This window comes from Sinocyclocheilus anshuiensis, unplaced genomic scaffold (assembly GCF_001515605.1).
Source record: "Sinocyclocheilus anshuiensis isolate Anshui unplaced genomic scaffold, SAMN03320099.WGS_v1.1 scaffold1453, whole genome shotgun sequence".
Lineage (NCBI taxonomy): Eukaryota > Metazoa > Chordata > Actinopteri > Cypriniformes > Cyprinidae > Sinocyclocheilus > Sinocyclocheilus anshuiensis.
This window is the reverse complement of record NW_015549558.1, coordinates 657,160-678,212: the sequence shown is the minus strand read 5'-3', so window position 1 is coordinate 678,212 and position 21,053 is coordinate 657,160. Positions and strand designations below refer to the sequence as shown.

At 35.6% G+C, this 21,053-nt stretch overlaps 1 protein-coding gene across 4 annotated transcripts in view; it reads right to left on the bottom strand.

Annotated features, from left to right (window-relative positions):
- Positions 1-2,898: 2,898 nt before the first annotated feature.
- Positions 2,899-21,053, bottom strand: part of LOC107657002 (protein FAM19A1-like) — a 63,553-nt gene continuing 45,398 nt past the window's right edge. For 2 of the 4 annotated variants that reach the window (XM_016444974.1, XM_016444977.1), the window contains exons 3-5: positions 9,030-9,170; positions 4,346-4,470; positions 2,899-3,534 (exon numbers count right to left, since the gene is read on the bottom strand). In XM_016444974.1, coding sequence (XP_016300460.1) covers positions 3,505-3,534; positions 4,346-4,470; positions 9,030-9,170 — 296 coding nt within the window. In that variant the 3' untranslated portion in view covers positions 2,899-3,504. Of the gene's footprint in view, positions 3,535-3,797; positions 3,871-4,345; positions 4,471-9,029; positions 9,171-21,053 lie in introns of all 4 variants that reach the window. The other 2 variants (XM_016444975.1, XM_016444976.1) reach the window with 2 other exon arrangements.

Below are 21,053 nucleotides of genomic sequence, written 5' to 3'. Positions count from 1 at the left end.
TGTGCTGTTCTGATCTTCAGGTTCCATGATTTAAAAAAGAATAATGATGGCTGGCATTTTAAAAACCAACTCAAACAACTGTGAGATTTGAACAGGTTGGTTTAGCTTTTGTGCATGCCTTTGTCCTTAAACATGTTTCAGGTTTGGAAATCTCTGCTTTTCTTTGAATTATTTAGTGTTACCCATAATTTGTGTTGGAAAAACTCAAGTTTTAATTCTGTATTGCATGCACATTTCCAAACTGCACATATGTTGACAGCTCCTGACTCTCTGCTGGTCATTAATAATTGTGATTGAGAGTCAAAAAGAGGGCCTTTACCAACAAAAACAAGGGAGCTCATTTTGTGATCAGCACTCATGCTGCAGTTAAACACAACAAGAAAGCAGACATTGTTACATTGTTGACCCTGTTTATTTTTTAAAAGGAATAGTTATTCCAAAAATGAACATTTGAAATTGTACCCTCAGGCCATCCAAGATGATGAGTTTGTTTCTTAATCTGAACAGATTTAGGCATTATATGCATTATATCACTTGCTCACCAATGGATCCTCTGCAGTGAATGGGTGCCGTCAAAATGAGAGCTGGTAAAAACATCACAATAATCCACAGGTAATCCACACGACTCCAGTCTGCATGTTTGTAATAAACAAATCCATTATTAGGATGTTTTAACTTCAATCTGTTGCTTCCGGCTAACATATGAGTTATCTATTCATAATATTGTTTTCTCTAGTGTCTTTTTGGGTAAACTATCCTTTCTAAGATCAATTATTTAATTTCATACGTCAGAATTTCAATTAATGTTTTCTGTATTTCTTTTGAATCTGTCAGAGAAAAAATACCAGCTAGTTATTTTCAAAAGGATCCAATTTGCAATCTCATTTGCCGGCCTTTTAAAGTGTTATATAAATGACTTTTTGTAATGACATTGAGACTTGCAGAGCAGACAGAGTGCCTCACAGGAGCGTTTCAGACTTCCCAGACCTAGAATTGTCTCTCTGAGCAAATATCAGTGCAGTCAACTCCGTGGCAGTTAGGAGGACAACGCTGCTTTTATTCTTCAAAGTTCCAGCAGCTTCATTGTATCAGAAACTGCTTTGAATCCTTAATAGCCTCATTTGCTGGACCTCATAGCGCTCAACAAGCAACCATCAGTATGTGTGATGTTTTTTCCAACACTTTTTCTGAAGAACTCACAATGCATATGCCTTTGCCCTTTCAAAAAACACTGGAGGTTGGAAGTGGAAAAAGGACATGGTAGAGAACCTGGGAAATACAGTATGTGTATGGGTAATTGACATGAAACACTACGGGAAGGTTAATGTCCTGTGGTGTGATATGCTACATTATCCCAACTGTGTTTAACAGCTTTTTTTCTGTTATAATTATTATATACGCTGTTTTTGTGAGCTTTACATATTAGGCACAGTATTCCCTTACGAAACAAAAAATATATAGGAATACACTGCTAAATATAATGCAATATATTACATAATACATTTTCATATATGGGAAACTAGTGCTTATATTTTTCAATATACAGCAATATATGCATTGACCATGTATGGCTATATATTGATACATATAAAAATATTTAGAAAGTTAAGACAAAATAGCATTACATATTCATAAAGTTTTATCCTTTGTTGTGCATATATATTGCACATACGCGTTCCCATATAGATGTGAATGTACACACACATTCACAGAATGAGTTACAGCAGATTTCTAGTTCCCAGCATGCTTTGCTTCCGACAGTTAAAGGAGAGTAAATCTTAAAATTAAGTGTTATTTCATGTGTTTTGCTCAATATTAATATAGTGGGAGATCTGTTAGTGTTTAATGTTCTATTATTTTGGAATTTAAAAGGGTTTCTGGTATGGAACGCTGCTCAGCCAATCAAATCTGAGCAATGAAACTATTGCATAATGATGTTGAAGACTGAAATTAGAAAAAACGACTGCTAGCAAAAGCTCAGCCTGCCAGGGATAATGCTGATATTTGCTTAAGTTTCCTTGCATTCATTTTTGCACTCTGATATTCTGTAGTCAACTGTTTGAAATTCCACTAAAGCTCCGCTGAAGGTGAGGGCTGAAGTTCATCCTCTGCTGTCCCATGTGGAGGACTGTAAATGTAGAGATCTGTATTCACTCAGCCTGTAGTTAGAGCCTCCTTTCTGCATGCCGACAGCAACACCAAGGCTCTTATGTTCATGGCTCCCTACTTAAAATGCTGGAGCTACATATTCAGAGTGAGTACATGCTCTGGCCCTCAGCTGCTCCGAGCAGAGAGGACTATTTCTGAATGTAAACGACAATTAAATGTCCCAGCGGTGTCAGAATTTCCACAGTGTCCTTCAGCGTGGACTGCCTGCCTACACATTCAAAGACCCTCCACCCGCTTACCTCGGGTCCATTCAAACGACCAGATCCCCCAATATACAGAACGGTCTTAATAGGTCTTGAACCATTTAATGAAGTTATATTTGAACAACGGGAAATGAATTTGATTCAGAATATTTAAATGTCATGGTATTTTATATGTGCATGCACCAGCATATTTCAATCAGGCTTCATTAACTTCAGTAATAAATCCACAACTTTTATATATTGCTGCAGTCAAACTGAAAACTCTATTAGTTTTTCATTAAACGTAAATTCTCAGAACACTTCAGTTAAGCCTTGATGACTGAGTTTGTCAAAATATTACTGAAGCCCAAAAATAATAATAAAAAACAACATCTTTAACCAGTCAACAGAACAGTGGACAAGAAAATGTAAACAAGACTGTTCCTTTGCACCGTTCGCACCCATTACTTTCACATTAAATTATTGTTTATTTTAAATTAAATACAGTTGTAACATCATTCTCACCTGTTTTGAATTCATTTTATTTATGTAAAACATTTCTTTCACCTATTTGTACAGCTTTACAGAAATCATGCTAAAGACTTATTTGGTTTTAGTATCACCACCAGAATTCATTCTGAATCTGATATAATGTTCCAGGAAACAGAGGAACATTTCCGGACTGGATCGGTCATTCCATGTACATGTGCTCCTCAGCATTTTGCTCACAGTCGATGCAAAAAGTGTCTTAATTAAACTTGCTTGGTGAGGATCAATCCCCTTCTGAAAATCCACATGAACAGGAAGCCAGTTTCACTACATACAGTATGAGAATTAATATGTTCTTCCGGAGACATAGGAACATCCAAGAATATTACAGTTGAAGATTATTTCAGGCAAGGTATAGCTGGTTTGAATCCACTCCACACAAAGGGATACGAGTGTAATTATCCAGGACTCACTGAGAGGAAACAAATATTTGACAATTGTCAAACAAAAACGAAACAACGAAAGAACCAGCAGTGTTCAACGCCCACAAAGATTTTCTCAGAAAGTCTGGTGTCCGTGTTACTCAGAGACAGATGGATTTATGAGCAGAGGACTCCATTTCAAGTCATTAAACACATGTCTGTTGGTTTAGAGTTGGGCAAACTTAATTCAGCTTGTCGTCTTGGATGTTTCCCTGAAAAAGTACAGTAAATAAAAGAGGGATGAGTAATAAGAAAACAATCTGAGAATGAATTTCCTGTTTGAATAATTAGCAACAAGATATCAGACAGACTAACTAAATGGGATTGAATTATCAGAATTTATTCTAAGTTCATAAATGTACCATAGTGCCTACGCCTTTGAAATCAGTAATTTGTCTGTTTTCTATCGGCCATTTTTAGTCTTCATTGAATCACAATGGTGACAGAAAAAAAAAGAAGGAATAAACTCAAAAACCTTCATTAAGTTCCTCCATTATGAGCTTGCAGTGGCTTTACATCTGCTACAAAGTTGTGTATGGGTGGGTATTCTGGGAAAAAAAAAAAGAATATAAGAAAAAAAAATTCACATCTGCTTTTATAGAAATGATCGTCTACCTGAAGAAACACTCTCATTGGCTACTTTTATTTACAACGATTATTTGCCAGAGTGTCATTTTCTGGTTGAGGGAAGTTACATGACCGAATCGTTGCTATTTTAATAAATATTGGATTTTTTTTGTGAGCTCCAGCAGTGTGCAGGTCTTCTATTTTTATAATACTTCCAGCGTCCAACACACCTGCCTGCAGCCATTCAGGTGTAGGAGGGTTGTTTATTTATTGTTCTATATTATGTACTTTATTAATAAAATATTTCCGTTAAATAGGCAAAAAACAAACAAACAAAACACGGCGGAGCACAAAAACCCTTATTAACCTCATGCAATCACATACACCATCAAGAGTCTTGTATTGTTAAAAAGCTAAAGAAACACAAGGAATGCTTTCGCTCGCTCCAAATCTCACCCTGGTGGTCTTGATCTTGTTTCCGGAGTAGCACATCCAGCCGGAGTTATCTGGTAGAGTCTTGCATTCCTCTCCCTCCAGACACGGCTCCATCTCACACCACCACTTCCCAATCACTATGGAGGCTGGAAGCAGATCATAACTGGGTTAGACTCTCACTCGCATCTGACTTAAAACCTCTCCAACTGCTCCTTGACCATTTGACAAATAATACTTACATGTCTGAGAATGCTTCATTAATTACTCCAAGTGTTTTTGGATAGATTTGAAGCATTTAGACTTTAAACAATTTGAGCATTGTCTAAATTCAATTCAATTTAATTTCTATATAAAAATTCTGTCATGATTTTCTTTCTTCATGCGGAACATGAAAGAAGATATTCTGACAAATGTTTTGTTCTGTCCATACAATGGGAGTCAATAGTGAGTATAATTGTTTGGCCACCAACATTTTTTCAAGTTATTCTTTCCCATATTCTTTTGTGTTCTGCAGAAGAAAGTAAGTCATGCATGTTTGGAACAACATAAGGGTAAGAAAATGAAGACGGAATTTAAATTTACATTTTTGAGTAAACAATCTCTATTAACTTAAAGTAAATAAAAATAACTAATAAGATTATTTCAATGAACACATAATAGCATATACAAAGCACATATTATTACACATAATATGTAACTAGATCATATTTGTCATATGTATATTTATTGTAATATGTGCTTTGTCAGAGGAGGAAGGCTTTTTCCAGCCAGGTTCCTCTCAAGGAAGTTTTCTCCCTCTTAAACATTTTATGGATTTTTGTTCTTGCCACAGTCGCCTTTGGCTTGTTCATTGGGGCTTTAAGGTACAATTTTCTATAAAGCTGCTTTGAAACAATATGTTGTGAAAAGCGCTATACAAATAAAATTGACTTGAATCTAATGTGCGTGAATAGCCTCAGTAGATGTCTGCGGTCAGTAGGAGCAAAGCCATTTCACAGAGTAGCACTTTATGAAAAGTATTATTCTGAAATTAAATCCCATGCTGATTCATTCACTTAAATCCCTTCACCTTGTAGTCTTAGGAAATCTTTTAAACAATTATATGGTCTGTATTCTATGTTTATATAAAATGAAGGTCAATTTACTGCCATTACAATGGAAAGTTTTATGTTATTTCAGTTGCTTGAGACAGAAGCATCATTTTTCCCACTTTGTGAAATTTATGATCATTAGCAGATAGAGAAAGAGTAGAGACCATTAAGGAAGCAGGTGCTCAGGGGTTTGAGAACATCTTATCTTTGCAAGAATATCATACATTAATGCATCAGGGTAATGCTGCCTAACATTGGAGAGGGTGTTACATGAAGATATAATATAAAGCATGCACTTTTATGTTATTAATATTCTGACAAGTACATGACAAGTTTGTGATTTAATGGGTGAACTTAAGTCATATTCATTAATATAGTAAAACCCAAAAGCACTCAACCAATAGTTGTCTCCTTGCCAATAGGGCATTAAAATGTGATTTCCCTGTACTCAACACTTTCTCCATGGATATTTTTAAAGGGTGAACAAATGTTCATGCTTTATAGACTTTGCACACATGTACAACAGTCACAGCACTGGCTAGAGCGAATCTAACACTGTTCTGCCCATTTTTGCCAGTTCAGCATGGCCAAGGCCACAGAGCAATAAAAAAATCCATGGAAAACATAACATCAGGCAAGAGCTCTGTTTTTTTTTTTTTTGGATAAAAATTCCCTTTACTGAGGCCTCTTATCCTCCAAAAAGTAAACAAAGCATCTCATACATATCATGTAGCCTTCAATGTCATGTACTCCTTTGACAGAGAGAGAGAGAGAGTTAGCCTTCAGCATCATTTCCTAGAATATCAATGTGAATGAGAGGAGAATGAGAACATGGACCAGTTTTAATGGCCATCATCTCAGTGACACCTCAGTAAATGTGTCATCTCGGTTTAACTAGGAACCGGAGATCATAAAATGCAACAAAATGTAACATTTTAATCCTAGTTGCTGCTAAATGTTACTGCTTCAATACCATAAAAAATTTAAGTAATTAAGAAATTAATGTAAATAGTTACTTAAGTTAATGTTACTGCTGCAAAACCTAAATATATTAATACAAATATTCATTTAATACATTTATATAAATTGCTAACATTACTTCAGTTAAAATTACTGAAAATGACTGAATTACTGATTATCAGTTTGGGGAGTAGCTAGTTACATGTACGGAGTTATGTAATTTAATTACAAAAACTGTAGTCTGTTACAGTTACTGAGGAAAAAATATGTAATTAACTCATAAACCACATAAACATGCACACACACACACAAACACACACACACACACACACACACACACACACTATCTTTTTGTTATCTTAGTGAGGACAAGTGGATTTTTGAGGATTTTAAAAGTCTGACAGTAATCAGTGTTGAGCACTACTGTAAGGTTAATGCTGCCTGCTTTAAATGATTAAAATGATTAACAGTTGAAACCATTCATTAGAAATGTAGAAAAGTAATCAAAAAGTAATCAAGTTACATTACCATTCATTAGAAATGTAGAAAAGTAATCAAAAAGTAATCAAATGTAATCAGTTACATTACTTTAATAAAGTAACTGAAAACACTTCTTATTACATTTTAAATAGGGTAACTTGTAATCTGTAACCTATTGCATTTCCAAAGTAACCTTCCCAACACTGCTGATTATTTAACTGATAGCTGATAATTAATTGTTCATGATTACTTTCAAATCATAAACAAATAATATGGGATTTTCTTCAAAAAGTGTTTAAAGCTTCCAGAATCATTCTGTCTTTTTAATTACTTTCTTGGCAGAAACTGCATTTTTTAAGGTAAAACAGCAACAACATAAAGTTCCAAGTAACTTAAGGCAACTTTGGACTAAACGTCTGTGTTTTCCCCCTGTTGCTTTAAATAAATCAATACTTTTGAGTGCAGACCATCCTTGTGTATTTTTTTGTAAAATAGCAACTACAGAAATAACATGTTTGGAAAAACACACACACACAAATATCAGGAAAAAAAATCACTTCCAGACACACACCTCTGCCTCTGGGCTTTATTAGTCCTCTACAGAATAGACAACACATTGCAGCCTAGAAAGAGGGAAACAGCAACTGCATATATATTTATATGTCTTGCAATGTTTGTAAAGGATTATTTTATTAAATCATGATGCTAGAACCTTGATTTAACCCTTGCCATTTAAAGAAATACAGCCTCAGTCACCGTTTACTTTCAATTAATCTTTTTTTCCATACAATGACAGTGAATGGTGACTGAGGCAGTCATTCTGTTTAACATCTCCTTTCCACAGAAGAAAGAAAGTCATACAGGTTTGGAACAATATGATGATGAGTAAATGATGATAGATTCCCTTCAAGCTGGGCATTTAGGTGTTTTAATATCCAAAAAACGACACAATTTACCTTGAGGAAAAGAATATCCTAACAAGCTTGACATGGGGAAAAGGTTGGATGCTCCTCCGTGAGATTCAGTCAAAGTTAATGTGCTTTGATTATCTGCGGGTGTGTTGCGAGTGAGATGTTCTTCCAGAAGTGTTAGTTCACAGCAGCTCGTTTGTCATAAGGACAGAGCATTAATAATGAAAAGCCCTGAGGATCTGAGCTTTTCTAGGGCAGGGACACTGCAAGAGCGACCCTGAACAGAGTTTCTTCAAACATACCACCTTTAAAAAGCTATACAGTCTTTTGGAGCTTTACGCAGCTCTACAGAGTGTGTTTATGCACAGCTGCACTGTGCAAGCCTGTTCAAACACGGCAAAGCTACATTGAGATGGTTCAAAACAGTCGAGCATATGTTACATTTCTAACAACATAACATGAAGGACATCCAAGATGTACACAACTTTGTTTCTTTATGAGAACAGATTTGGAGAAATTTAGCTTTAAATCACTCATTCTCACCAAAGTGAATGGGTGCCATCAGAACGAGAGTCCAGACAGCTGATAAACACATCACAATAATCCCTCCAGTCCATCAATTAATGGAAAAAGCTTTTACATTAAACAAATCCATCAAGGCATTTTAACTTTAAATCGTCACTTCTGGCCAAAACATGAGTCCATCATCCATAATAACGCTTCCTCCACTGAAAAAGTTCATCACCTGTTGTCCTCTCACATCAAAATCCACCAACATACATATTTGTTTAGAACTGTTTTGGACTGTTTTCACTTGTAAATTGTGCTTTATCTGTGTATATTTCTCTCCTGATTCAGACTAGACGACTTTTTCACTGGAGAAAGCAATATTATGCATAGTGGACTTAATGATGAAAAACGTCCTAATGATGGATTTGTTTAATACAAACATGCAGCTTTTCGCTTCACAAGACATTAATTGATGGACTGGAGTCCAATAATCCACATGATTACTTGTAGATTATTGTGATATAGTTTTCAGCTGTTTGGACTCTCATTCTGACGGCACCCATTCACTGCAAAAGATCCATTGGTGAGCAAGTGATAATGCAAAATTTCTCCAAATCTGCTCCGATGAAGAAACAAATCTTCACCTACATCTTGGATGACCTGAAGGCGAGTAATGTTTTAGCAAAGTTACATTTTTGCATGAATTGAATGCCTTTAAGTCCTTTAAGACTTCATTCATGTCTATTCACTTACCATCAACACAGGAGGGTTTATTCCTGGTGGTTCCTGCCACTTTCCCTGGTAAACAGGAGCACTTCACTGTCTGAGATCTCTCTTCAATCTTGTTTTTGTTACAGCACCTGTGTGCCGCAATCACCTCGCATGTCCCTCCTTCTGTCAAAAGACAAAGCCATTAGTAAACAAACAAAAACTCCTGACTCGCCATGTGGATCAACATTTGCAATCATTATCTCATGCATGTCATCTTTCATGGTCCCCTTATATTGCCACATAATTCATCATGCATTTCAGTGTAGACACTTCAGACACTCCTTAGGGAGGATGAGGTAGTTTTAGAAGCAGAAGAGAAAAGAGAAGAGGGAGTGAGATATATATTAGAGATGAGACACATTTTGTACAGGTATATACACCATATTTTAGATCTAAATTCTATTGTTTAATTCATTTTTTTGCTGTTATTTTTTCCTTGTCCCTTTCCTTATTTTTGCATTCAGTTCTTTTGATTTAACTTACTAGTTCCTTTCTTTTATTTCCACTTTGATATATTCTGTTATTTACTTAATTTATTATTTCATATTTCTTCCTTGTCCCTTTTTAAAAGTTCCCCTTCATTTCCTATATTTCTTTATTTACATAACATTATTTTTTTATGTTTTCCTTGTTTATTTACTTTTTAATTTTTTTTCTCTTGACCCTTTTTTAATTCCCCCCTTCAGTCCTTTCTTATTCACTTGACATTTCTATGTTTTCATTTTATGTATTCCTTGTCCCTTTCTTTTATTTCCCCCTTTATTTATTTATTTATTTATTTATTTATTTTACCTTATTTATTTTCTGAATTGTCTGTTTTGGTAGAGCAGTATGCTCTGGCAATATTGTAAATTCTAACAATCATGATAATAAAGCTGAGAAAAGGCTCTGTAGGATCAGGATAAAGGGACAGAAAGGTCTGGGTGGCTGCTGTAATTTGCCTAAGAGCACTTTAACAATGAGTGATCTGACATAAACGGAAGTCCTTTAAGAATGACAGCCTGTAAGTTCCTGTGTATTCACAGTGAGATATTACCAAACACTGTGCTAATCCAGCCTTTAGAAATAGATATATCAGACAGAGATAGAAAATCTTCAGTTCATGAGCAGATTGGACCTATTCTTCACTAAACTGAGCACCAATCTGCAGTGCTCTCCGAATTCAAGGTTACCTGAATAGGTTCTGTTATTTTAACAAAGATATTCAGTAAATACACTGAACAGCAAAGGGATGACTTTCTACTGTTTCAAAGTAGCATGCACTGTACATTTGTTGTCAAAAACAGATATGTGTGGACAGGTGAATCGAATGATTCTACTACTCATAAAACTGATAAAATGGTTAAGACTAGAGTACTGTTTATATCAGTGTAAAACACCAACAGAGACCAATAAAGAAATTCATCCAAAATGGAATATTCTGTCATTTTGTTCCAAACCAGTATGACTTCTGTTTATCCGTAGAATTATTTCTGAGATTATCCTGGTCAATCTTTTTTGTTTGTTTGTTTTAACATAATGTCAAGAAAGTAGGCCTAGTTCTCATATGACTTGTGCACTTCTGTGAGGAAAAAACTGAAATTTAAGTCATTATTAATTGAATGTTTGGAAATCTCCCTTAAAAATATCTTCGTACATTCATGAGAGAAGCAATCAATGTTGTAGTGATGGCCGCTTTTAAAACACTGCTTCATGAAGCTTCGAAACCTTTGCGAACCATTCGTTTCGAAGCAGTGGTTCGGAGCGCGTATCAAAACGCCAAAGCCACGTGATTTCAGTAAACGAGGCTTCGTTTCGTCATTACTGTTTCGAAACGTTTCTAAATTTCAATAGTTTGCTTATTATGAAAACCCAAAACACGTTTCTTTTGAATATGTTGCTAATTTCTTTATTTTGTATGCAAAATTCTTTATCCATAAGCAAAAATGGTGTAAGTCCTCTTTGTGTCTTACACTTTTCCTTGCTGAATTCAACTCTGTAATTTCATCTCTTAGATTTATAAAAAACAAAAAAAGTGAAACATTTTTGATGTTTTATGATGATGTGTTTAAAGACACATTAACTTTATTATGATGCTTTTCTCTTCATGTGAGTGTAAACCCAGGTTTATCTTGTTGATGATGTAGCCCAAGTGTAAATGTAAATGTTGTCAAAGACGTTTTCCCTGATGTTGTTTGTATTATATGTTTTCTGAAAAAAAAAAAAAAATTCTATAGTTTGCCTTTGGGGGGCGATCTCTGTGAATCCGTGAATCATGCAAGTTCATTGAGCTCGCCTCCCAGCGGCGAACTATTGATCGTCTCTGATCTCGAATCAGTTTTATCAATTTGTAGACATTTTTAACGAGACATTTGTGTAAGTAAAAGGATGAGTTGTAGTCTCTTACTGGCCTGTTTAAGCTCTCCATAAAACAAACAAAACAAGCCCTGCAAATTAATAATAATTATTTTAAAAACACATTATACAGACACTTCATATTTAATGGTATTTCATTCTGATTGCATTTAATATATTATATTTACAAGAAAGCATTTGCATTGGGTTTGTAAAAAGCAGTTTTATGCATGTTTTAGCCTGAGTTTTTGTTGCATTTACACAGTTTTGACCAGCAGGCGTCACCAGCGTGTGGTGTTTCGAGCGCTTCGAAATCATTTTGCGAAGCAATTGGTTCAATTGATTCGAAGCTTTGAAAAGGTTAGTTTCTCCCATCACTACAATGTTGTCCGATTCGTGAATTAATCGTTCTTTTGAGTCGGAAATTTTCATTAAATCGGTTGATTCAGTTCACAAAGCCAGTCTAAACGATTCACTTACCAATTCGGTTCTCCAAGTTCAATTCACTCACTCAAAGTTAGGGGAGCAGAAAATAACATCGACAACATCTTGCATTTCACTCTGTTTCTCGCATAAAGCTATCGTATGACTTCAGAAGACCAGGAATACAGCACACGATTAAGAAAGAAAGTCCTCTCGATTGAGAACAACACGATGGTGAGTAAATTATAATTTTAATTTTTGGCTTAATTTTTTTTTAAACTTTAGGACCAGCAAGCTAGTCGTCAGGGACTAGCCTATAGTACAGCGGAAGGATATGGCACCTAATGAATTTGCTTGATAAAATGTTTTTTTTTTTTTTTTATAAATAAAATGATGTTTAAGTAGTTTTATGTAGCAACAATTTTATAATGGATACACACCATAGCACGACCTACAAAATTGCGTAATTTTATATGTAAAAATAATATAAGAAATAATACAGAATTAAAAAATTAACCTTCATATTCACTCCAGGAAAAAGTGGTTTTCCATCCTAGTACTCTTACAGTCCTAAGGGGTCGAAAATGATTCGGATCCAGTAGGGAAAATGGCACACAATTATGTGCACCTGATAACAACATAGTTCCAGTCAGTCATGGCCGTACTGTAACTAGGTTTGGCTTCGAGGAGTCAGACAGTCAAATAGCATTGTGTAAATTAGGAAACTATAATGCTCTACTGAGAACTATTGTGGATTGTTGAGTAGGCCTTGTTTGTGCTACTTTAATTATGAAAAATACTCCAATCCCCAGTGGGGCTTCAGTCAGAATTCACAGGGGTTTGTTTTCTTTAATGCCTAGTCTTAATTACATAAGACAGACCCAGTTTCCTCTTTGATCTATCAAGAGAGGGAGAAAATGCAGGAGCTGCTCCTGACTAAAATATCTTCACTCCTCAATGAGAGTAAACAGAGCAGTGGGCCCCTCATTTGGGGATTTGAAAAGAGTGGGGGAAAGGGGCGAAGAAAATGGTTAAATGCACTTTCAGAAATCAATAAAAATGTAAATAGCTTCTCTGTCTCCAGCTTCTTAGGCTCTCATTACCTCTAGATTGAAGTTAGTCAAAACAGGAGGGGTGAGACACAGAAAGAAAGACAGGAACAGAGCACTGCCTGTCGACTGTTTTAACAGCAAATCAGAATATTTTAGAGTGCTTCTGAATGTTTAAGCAGGTGACAGTGGACAGCTTAGATCCATGCAGGGATGTGATTGCTTTTTGTATTCTTTCACTTCGTGCGAATCGCTAGAAATTGATTGCTGAACCTCAGGGGCTTAACGTTATCTCGTATAGGCCTCCGTGTGGCTCCTAACTACTCAACATATCAAACAGGGGGTCAGAGGACTTTTAGAGCTGTGGTAAAGCACTGTCAAGCAGCTTTCATTAACTGGACCTTATGTCAGTGTGTGTGTGTGTGTGTGTGCGTGCATGCGCACGCACGCATGAATACTGTACACTGGGGTACAAAAGTCTGAGACCATAGTGAAAAAGCTGCTATTTTGTATTATTTCAAATTTACTACAACGTTTTTCATTATAGCTGAATTGAAAAATTACATTAATTTGTTGTAGTATTTGTTCTCTTTTTGCTTTAATGACAGTAATTCTCAAGCTGCACAAACTCCATAAGATTTAAAAAAACCTAGTGTTCTCCAGCATGATTTGAGATGATCCAAACAGCATCTTGAGCTTCAGGTGAAGCAAGAACCTCTGACCATCTGTACAAATAGTCACATATTTACTTATTTGATTAGTGACCTAGAAATCGTGCAAACACGTAAATATCTTATTAATTTTACATCATAACTTAGGGCAGCATAATTTGGGGGGAAAATTTTGATTTTTCTGATAAAAATTGTGATTGCACTTGTGATTATTTATCAACATGTCTATAAAAAAGAAATAATAATAATAATTCAATTATTAAACAAAACAAGAAATATTACTATTGTAGTAATATTACTATTGTACTATTGTTACTATAAAATAAAAAGAGTATTAAAAATATATAATAAAAATAAAATAATTTATTTTACAGTACACCTGTAAAATTACAATACTGATATTTAAGGCTGCCTTAATTCATTTACAAACTGATGGGAAGATGGTTGGTGCATGTTGCATTCTTAAATGCACGTTATTGTGATGCAAACTCAAAGGGGACATCGGATGCCCATTTTCCACATGTTGGTATGATTCTTTAGGGTCTTCATGAAATGTCTGTAACATTTGGTTAAAATTCCTGAATGGTCGTGTTAAACAACACCCTTTTTACCTAGTCAAAACCAGCTCTGCTCACAGCAAGCCGTTTCGATGCATGTCTCTTTAAATGATAATGAGCTACTGCTCACCCCACCCCTCTCTTCCGTGGGGCGTGTCGACACAAGACACATGAATTGCTGCCTTGGACTCTGAATATGGCTTGGAGGGGGTCTTATTTAAATAGCTTGCTATATATGTAGAAAGCATCTGCAAATTGAAGCAGATCGCTGGATAACAGTTTCAGACTGATAAAAAAAAATCTGGCTGCGTGTTTTCTTTTCAGATTTTCTGAGCTGGCAGACATGCCAGAAACCTAACTGAATGCAAAAAAGCTGAAAAAAAGTGAAAATTTAATCCGATGTCCCAGATGCAGAGAGGATTTTGTGTGGAATTTACTGTGAACCGAGCCACTTTGAGGCACTGAAAACACTGTATTATGAACTGTTTGCATTTCACACTGATACATGCAGCACAGATATTTATTTTACAATACTGCATCCTTTGCGAATTGATAATCACACTAAGCCAAATCAAGATTTTGATTTTATTTTGATTAATCGTGCATCCCTATCATAACGTTTATTTGTCCTAAAATGGTTTATGGTCAGATTTAAATTAGATTCTCATGAGCTCAGACTTTTTGACCCACTGTATACGGTCAACCTGACTACGATACTGCATTCTCCTATTCCTTTTTTAAAATCTTATACCATTTTTAGCATTTTTGGATCTCTTTTCTGGTTCCTTTCATCAAATTTACATCTGAAATTAGATCCGGTATTCATTTAAACGGAAGAAGCCAATAGCAGTCTAGCACGTTGCTGCCATAATGTTCACTAATGTTCACTCTGCAGAAATGTCTCAAAGACATTCCGAAAATTCATTTTAAAAGTCTTGCGTATAATTCCATGAAATGTTAATGACTAAACAAACTTAGAAAACCTACAGAGTATCATTGAATGGTGCTGAGTTTCATATTTTTTAAAGACATAACATAAGGTCACCCTGAGGGAGTGTGGGCTACACCGCTGATTGATCTAGCGGATGCACTGATAGCTGCTGTGGTAGGGAATCCTGCATCATACTGCTTACTACAAGGGCTATTTCAGATACTTATTCAGTTTAATGGATATGAGACCAGGCCATCGGGGACCAATAAAAGCTCATTTTCCTGTAGCAGCCAGGGTGTGGAGAGAGAAAAATAGACAGCGTATTACACATAGGCTATAACTTTGACTCTTCTGCTGTCTAATTAGCCAGCTGGAATGTGTGTGTGTGTGTGTCATGTCTGTCTGTCTGTCTGGAGAAGGCGTATAGTGCGCGCATTCGGCCTCAATTGTTCCATTCATCCGCAGCCATCTGCGTGTGAGTTTCCCCTGACAGGCAGGTTATATCACAACCTCTCAACAGCAAACAAACATGCTTTCAGAGGACAAACAAACAGCTACAGATGAGCAGGCACAATGCGGCACTGACTATAAACATATGAGCCTGGACAGGAAAGATTTCAGTCACATGCAGTGCAAAACAGCTAGAAGGCAAACGGGATGATGAAAAGAGGAGCCAATCTGGGTGAGGAGACAGAAATGCTGCAGACGGAAAGCAAAATCCTGACAAGATCTATTCCCTCAGTTAGGCTCCTTATGATGAATTTAGAGTTGAAGTGTGTAATGCTTCAATGTTCAATGTCTCTTATCAGAATTTAATGTACAGAACCATCTATAATTAAGCCACATTTCTTACAGAAATGTAAACACTCTGTGGCACTATGTTTGTTTGAATGGTTTGGTAGCAATTTCTTAGAAAAACCTGTTTGGGAACAGCAAGTGCTTGTAAGGCAGCACTTTAATGATTTTTTTTGTGTGTGTGTCGAAGTGTCTATATATACTAAGTGCAAATAGCCCATCTATATACACTAACTCCGCCCACCATTGTCTGATTGAGCCAGACCAAATTACAAAAAAAACAACAGCAACAAAAAAAAAACATCCAGTAATAGAAACACTGGCGTGGAGAGTAATGGTAAATGTAGATTTTGACATGCCAGACACAAGTTTAAATCTGACTCATTCGATCACATTCTTTTCCCTTTTCCCATTGCATATCAGCTCAGAGAAGCGTTTATTTGAAATAAAAGTGAAGAAAATATTCAGTGGAAATAAAGTGCCTAATGGGTATTTAATAGGCCTGATTGAAACTGGATGTGGTTGCGTTGATCAGACTGCACATCGGACATGATGTGTGCAGCTCATATTGTCATCATCTTCCTGGACCTCCAAGAACATGAGCAGAAGGATAAATATGGTTAGGGTAGAGGTGTAGGAGTGGGTTAGAGTGTATAGAAATATAGAAGAAAAAGTAAGATCCCAATCCATTTAAAATGCTAATAAATAAAATCATACACACTGAGAATTGTTGTTAATGTTTTTGTTATTATTGCATGCTGTTTTATACCGTAGTACAATACACTGAAGTGAAAATAGTATTTGCCACTATTTACAAGTAAAAATAGCATCTAACACTTTTTATACAAAGAAATACTATTTCGGGGCTCGACATAAAGTCTTGACATTTGCTTGTCCTTTGATCAAGTAAATTGGTCATTCACATATCCGAGTAAAAAAAAGTTACTTGTCCCGAAAGAAAAAAGGATTTTTTTTCTTGTGTAAATGTAATTTATTCTGAAGCAATATTCTCATCAGTGTTGTCAGCTCTTACTTACTTAAATAGACATATTTGTGATATTTACTCCCTTAAATTGATTTCCAGGGCATTTTTTGCTTTTGTAAATGGAATATTTTCTCTAACCTTATTAAATGTATGCAACATATTTCAAGTCAAATGCTTAAATTTCATCAATAAATTCAGTTAGAGTAATAAGACACTAGGGCTGTTACCAACCAAATGATTATCACCAAAATCCACTGCAGAGGAAACGTAAGCTGCATCTGAAGTGGCATTTAGATGCATTTACACAGACTGTTTCATGAAGCTCAGAGGTATCATGAATGCATTTGGCATGAGATCAATACATTTTAATTAATTAATTTATTTGAATATTGTATATACAAATATGAAACGTTGGTAAAAATGCAATGATACTTTTACATATGAAACTAATCAGCCAGTAGGTGGCGCCAAGGGACTGTCTTAATAGGCTTGTTCGAGATGCATCAGCGCTGCGCAGAACGATCCGTGTATGACATCAAAGTACCGGGAAAGCCATAATAGAGCAGACGACTCTTTATGCTTTTGAATTGTTTTCGCGGTACTTTGATGTCATACACCGATCGTTCTGCACAGCGCCGATGCATCTCGAACAAGCCTACTGTTAGTGCGTCATTGATTCATTTATTCAACTGATTCGTTCAATCGGCTGATTCATTCACGAATATGACTATCGCTGCATCCGAAATCGCATGCATCATATTACCCATATTCATACTATATAGAACGTATTTTTTTAACATTCGTGAAGTATATCAAAATTCAGATGTAGTACCTACTTAGCACCGTCTTTATGAATGGCTCACTGAATCATTGACTCACTTGATTCGTTCAAAAACGCTGAATCATTCAGTAACAAAACACAGAGATGGGCGACTGTTCTGCTGTGATCTTTGTTAGGGACTATTTTCGTCAGTCAATATTGTCTAAAATGTAAATCACTTAATATTAACAAAAAAATTTGATCGAACTGTTTCATAAAATCAATATCACATTTACAATCGTGCTGATATTCGGGAAAACGGCACTCTTGGTCTTGTGATGTTGCTTATCATATGTTATAAATATAAACAACAATATTTAGAATTTTCACCGCAGTACGTTTGTGATTCTTTGTGTGTACTGTTGCTCTCATTTGTGCTGATTTCTCCACGAGTCTCTCTCACACACAGACAGGCGGCGCAAGCCTCAACTGGCGCAACCTTCAATACATTATTCATTATCAGTCGCTGTTTACACTGAATGTAATAACATCAGAATCATTCTTGCCTAAGTTTCGGTGCTTCCCTAGTTATTTTTTGTTATTGATGTTTTAATCAGTCTACTTGTCCAGTTGGGCAAGTAAAATTATTTTTCACTTGCCCCTTCAAATAATCCACTTGTCCCTGATAAGCGTTAATGTCGAGCCCTATAGTTTCACTTAATGTAATAGCATCTATCGCTATTAGTGTTAATAGCACTTAACACTATTTGCACTTATTGCAAATAGCCTTATTTTCTCCACAATATTTTGCAATTAATTCAGCTTGCTTAATGTGCAGACTCCATTTTTAGGTTAAAAACAACCCAATTTGGGTTGAGGTAAAAAAAAGAGAGCTGTATGATGATGAGTTTACGAGAAAAACAAAGGCAAGGGGCTTCATTTGTTTGCATATTTCTCCTTTTTAATGTCTCCTTCCTTTTTAAAGTTATCTATCAAACCCATTACTCACAGAGTAGTGCTGTAGCATTAAGCATGTGACTGCTTCCTTGCAGTTATTTTCTGTCACTCCTTTTTTATTTTTCAACCTATCCCCCTAAACCAGGTCTGTTTAAATCGAGCCAGCAAACAAGAATGGCTTAAGGTTTTGTAACGTGACCTTGGTAGAATACAGGTTTTAGCCCTACACTCTTAACAGTGCTGTCAACAGCAGTTGATGAGAGAGCAGACTGATGACACGCTCAAAAATCACAACCTCCACCACTATTACACACCGGCCAGGGGTGTTTATTCCTGTGGGTGTTACATCACAGGATGCTGTCACTCTTCTGGGAAAAACTGAAACTGGTGAGTACTGTTCACTGATAAATTGCTTTATCCTCGCAACCCTCAAAACAAATTTGTCACCAATAGAAGATAAAAATCTGTTTCTTACAACCAAGCTGCTTCCACCAGGGCTAAGAATGAACTCTGAGGCATGGAACAGAGGTTATCTATTCCAGTGAACATGAAACGCATCCCTAGCAGTGTATTTTTACCCAGTGGAATAAAGGCTAACGGGTTTACTGCTACAGAAAAACATCCATCAATAGATTAGAATTATTAACCTGTGAAGTAAAACATAAACTGCATAACTTTTTTTTTATTATTTTAATCAGTATCTGTACACATTCAGAAGTTTGGGGTTGATGAGATGCTTTAATGTTTTTGAAAGAAGTCTCTTATGCTCACCAAAGCTGCAGTTATTTGATCAAAAATACAGTGAAAACAGTAATACTATGAAATAATATTGCAATTTAAAATAACCCTTTTCTATTTTAATATATTCTAAGATTTATTTATTGATTTAAATGAATTTTTTTGATGACAAAGCTGAATTTTCAGCAGCTTTCCCTCTGACACGATCCATCAGAAATCATTCTTATATACTGAGTTGCTGCTCAAGAAACATTCCTTATTGTGTTGAAATCAGTTGTAGTGCTTAATATTTTTGCAGAAACTGCGATTAATTTTTTTCAGGATTCTTTGATGAGTAGAAAGTTTAAAAGAACAGCGTTAATTTGACATAGAATTTTTATTGTAACAATGAAAAAGTCTTTACTGTCACTTAGGCCTGGGCGATAAAACGGTGTCGATATTTATCGACGGTACACCCTCTTCGATAACGATAGAAAAACTGTTCGATATAGCGCACGATATATAGGCACATGCTATGAGTGACGCAGACCGCACACACAAACACGAACACATGCTGAATTGAGTGCTGTGCCTGCCTGTGATGAGTGTGCTTGATGGGCGATTCGGCTCTTTGTATTAAGCAATGCATAAATACATGATGCTGGTTTGTTCATAATTGTTTATGCAATTTACGAAATTATGTTTGATTTATATGAGTTAATTTAGACGTAATGCACGTTTTATTTTATAGACAGTTATTTCCTTTGCGTTGGCAAATGCGCTGCATTATTTTGCTCATTGCGCCCTCCTGTGGCTTCGGGAGACAAGCCAAAAGTTTCTTTCAGACCTATTTAATCTGCATATAAAACATTAGAAATTAGATATTTGTTTAATTTTTATTTTGTGTTTGACTGTTAAAACAAAAAATATTTGTTGTTTGTCTCAATAAATTGGGTTAATGTAAAAATGCAGTGGTTAAATTTAAACGTTTTTTTTCTATTGCTCTTTGTTTTAAAAATGTCAATAATTATCGATACCGAACGATATGAAACATTATATCGTTGATACATTTTTTAGCTATATCGCCCAACTGTCACTGTTAATCAATTGAATGCATCTCTGCATTCAATTGTACATAAAAGTATTAATTTCTTTAAAAAAAAAAGAAAAAAGAAACTGACCCTAAACTTTATATTGTTTTTGTTATACAGTTTTGCTTCTCAAATATTATTCTTTAAGCATGTTTCGATAATCACTATTTCATCTCTTTTCTGTAAAAAAAATTAAGTATATAATTTTTGCAGCAACAATAAACTGATTTAACTGCAAAGCCCTTGTTCTATTAAGTTGTGAGAATTATCTTTGTACAGAAGTCATTCTCATTCTCTGTTGAATTGAGGTCTGGCCTCTGACTGAGCGACTCCAGGACATTACACACTTCTGTTTTAAGTCACTTCAGTGACTTTTGTTGTAAGTTTTGTGTCTTCTTGTGGGAAGATGAATCATCTTCCATGTCCCAGAGATCCTTACTGCGCCACCAGGATTTTTCTACTTTGCTTTCGATTTTGTTCTCTATCCATTTTCCTTTCGCTTTTTATGAGTTTTCTGGTCCGTGCCACAAAGAATTGTGCTTCAAGCGTGATGCTTCTTAACAGTAGGGATGCTGTGCTCATTGTGATGTGCTGTGTTATGTTTGTTCCAACATAGCACTTTGTATTAAGGCCTGAAAGTTGGAATCTGGCCTAACAGAATCTTCTTCCAAATTGTGAGTCTCTCCTATACGCCTTTTGGGCAAAACTCCTGCTGAGATGTGGTGTGTGTGTGTGT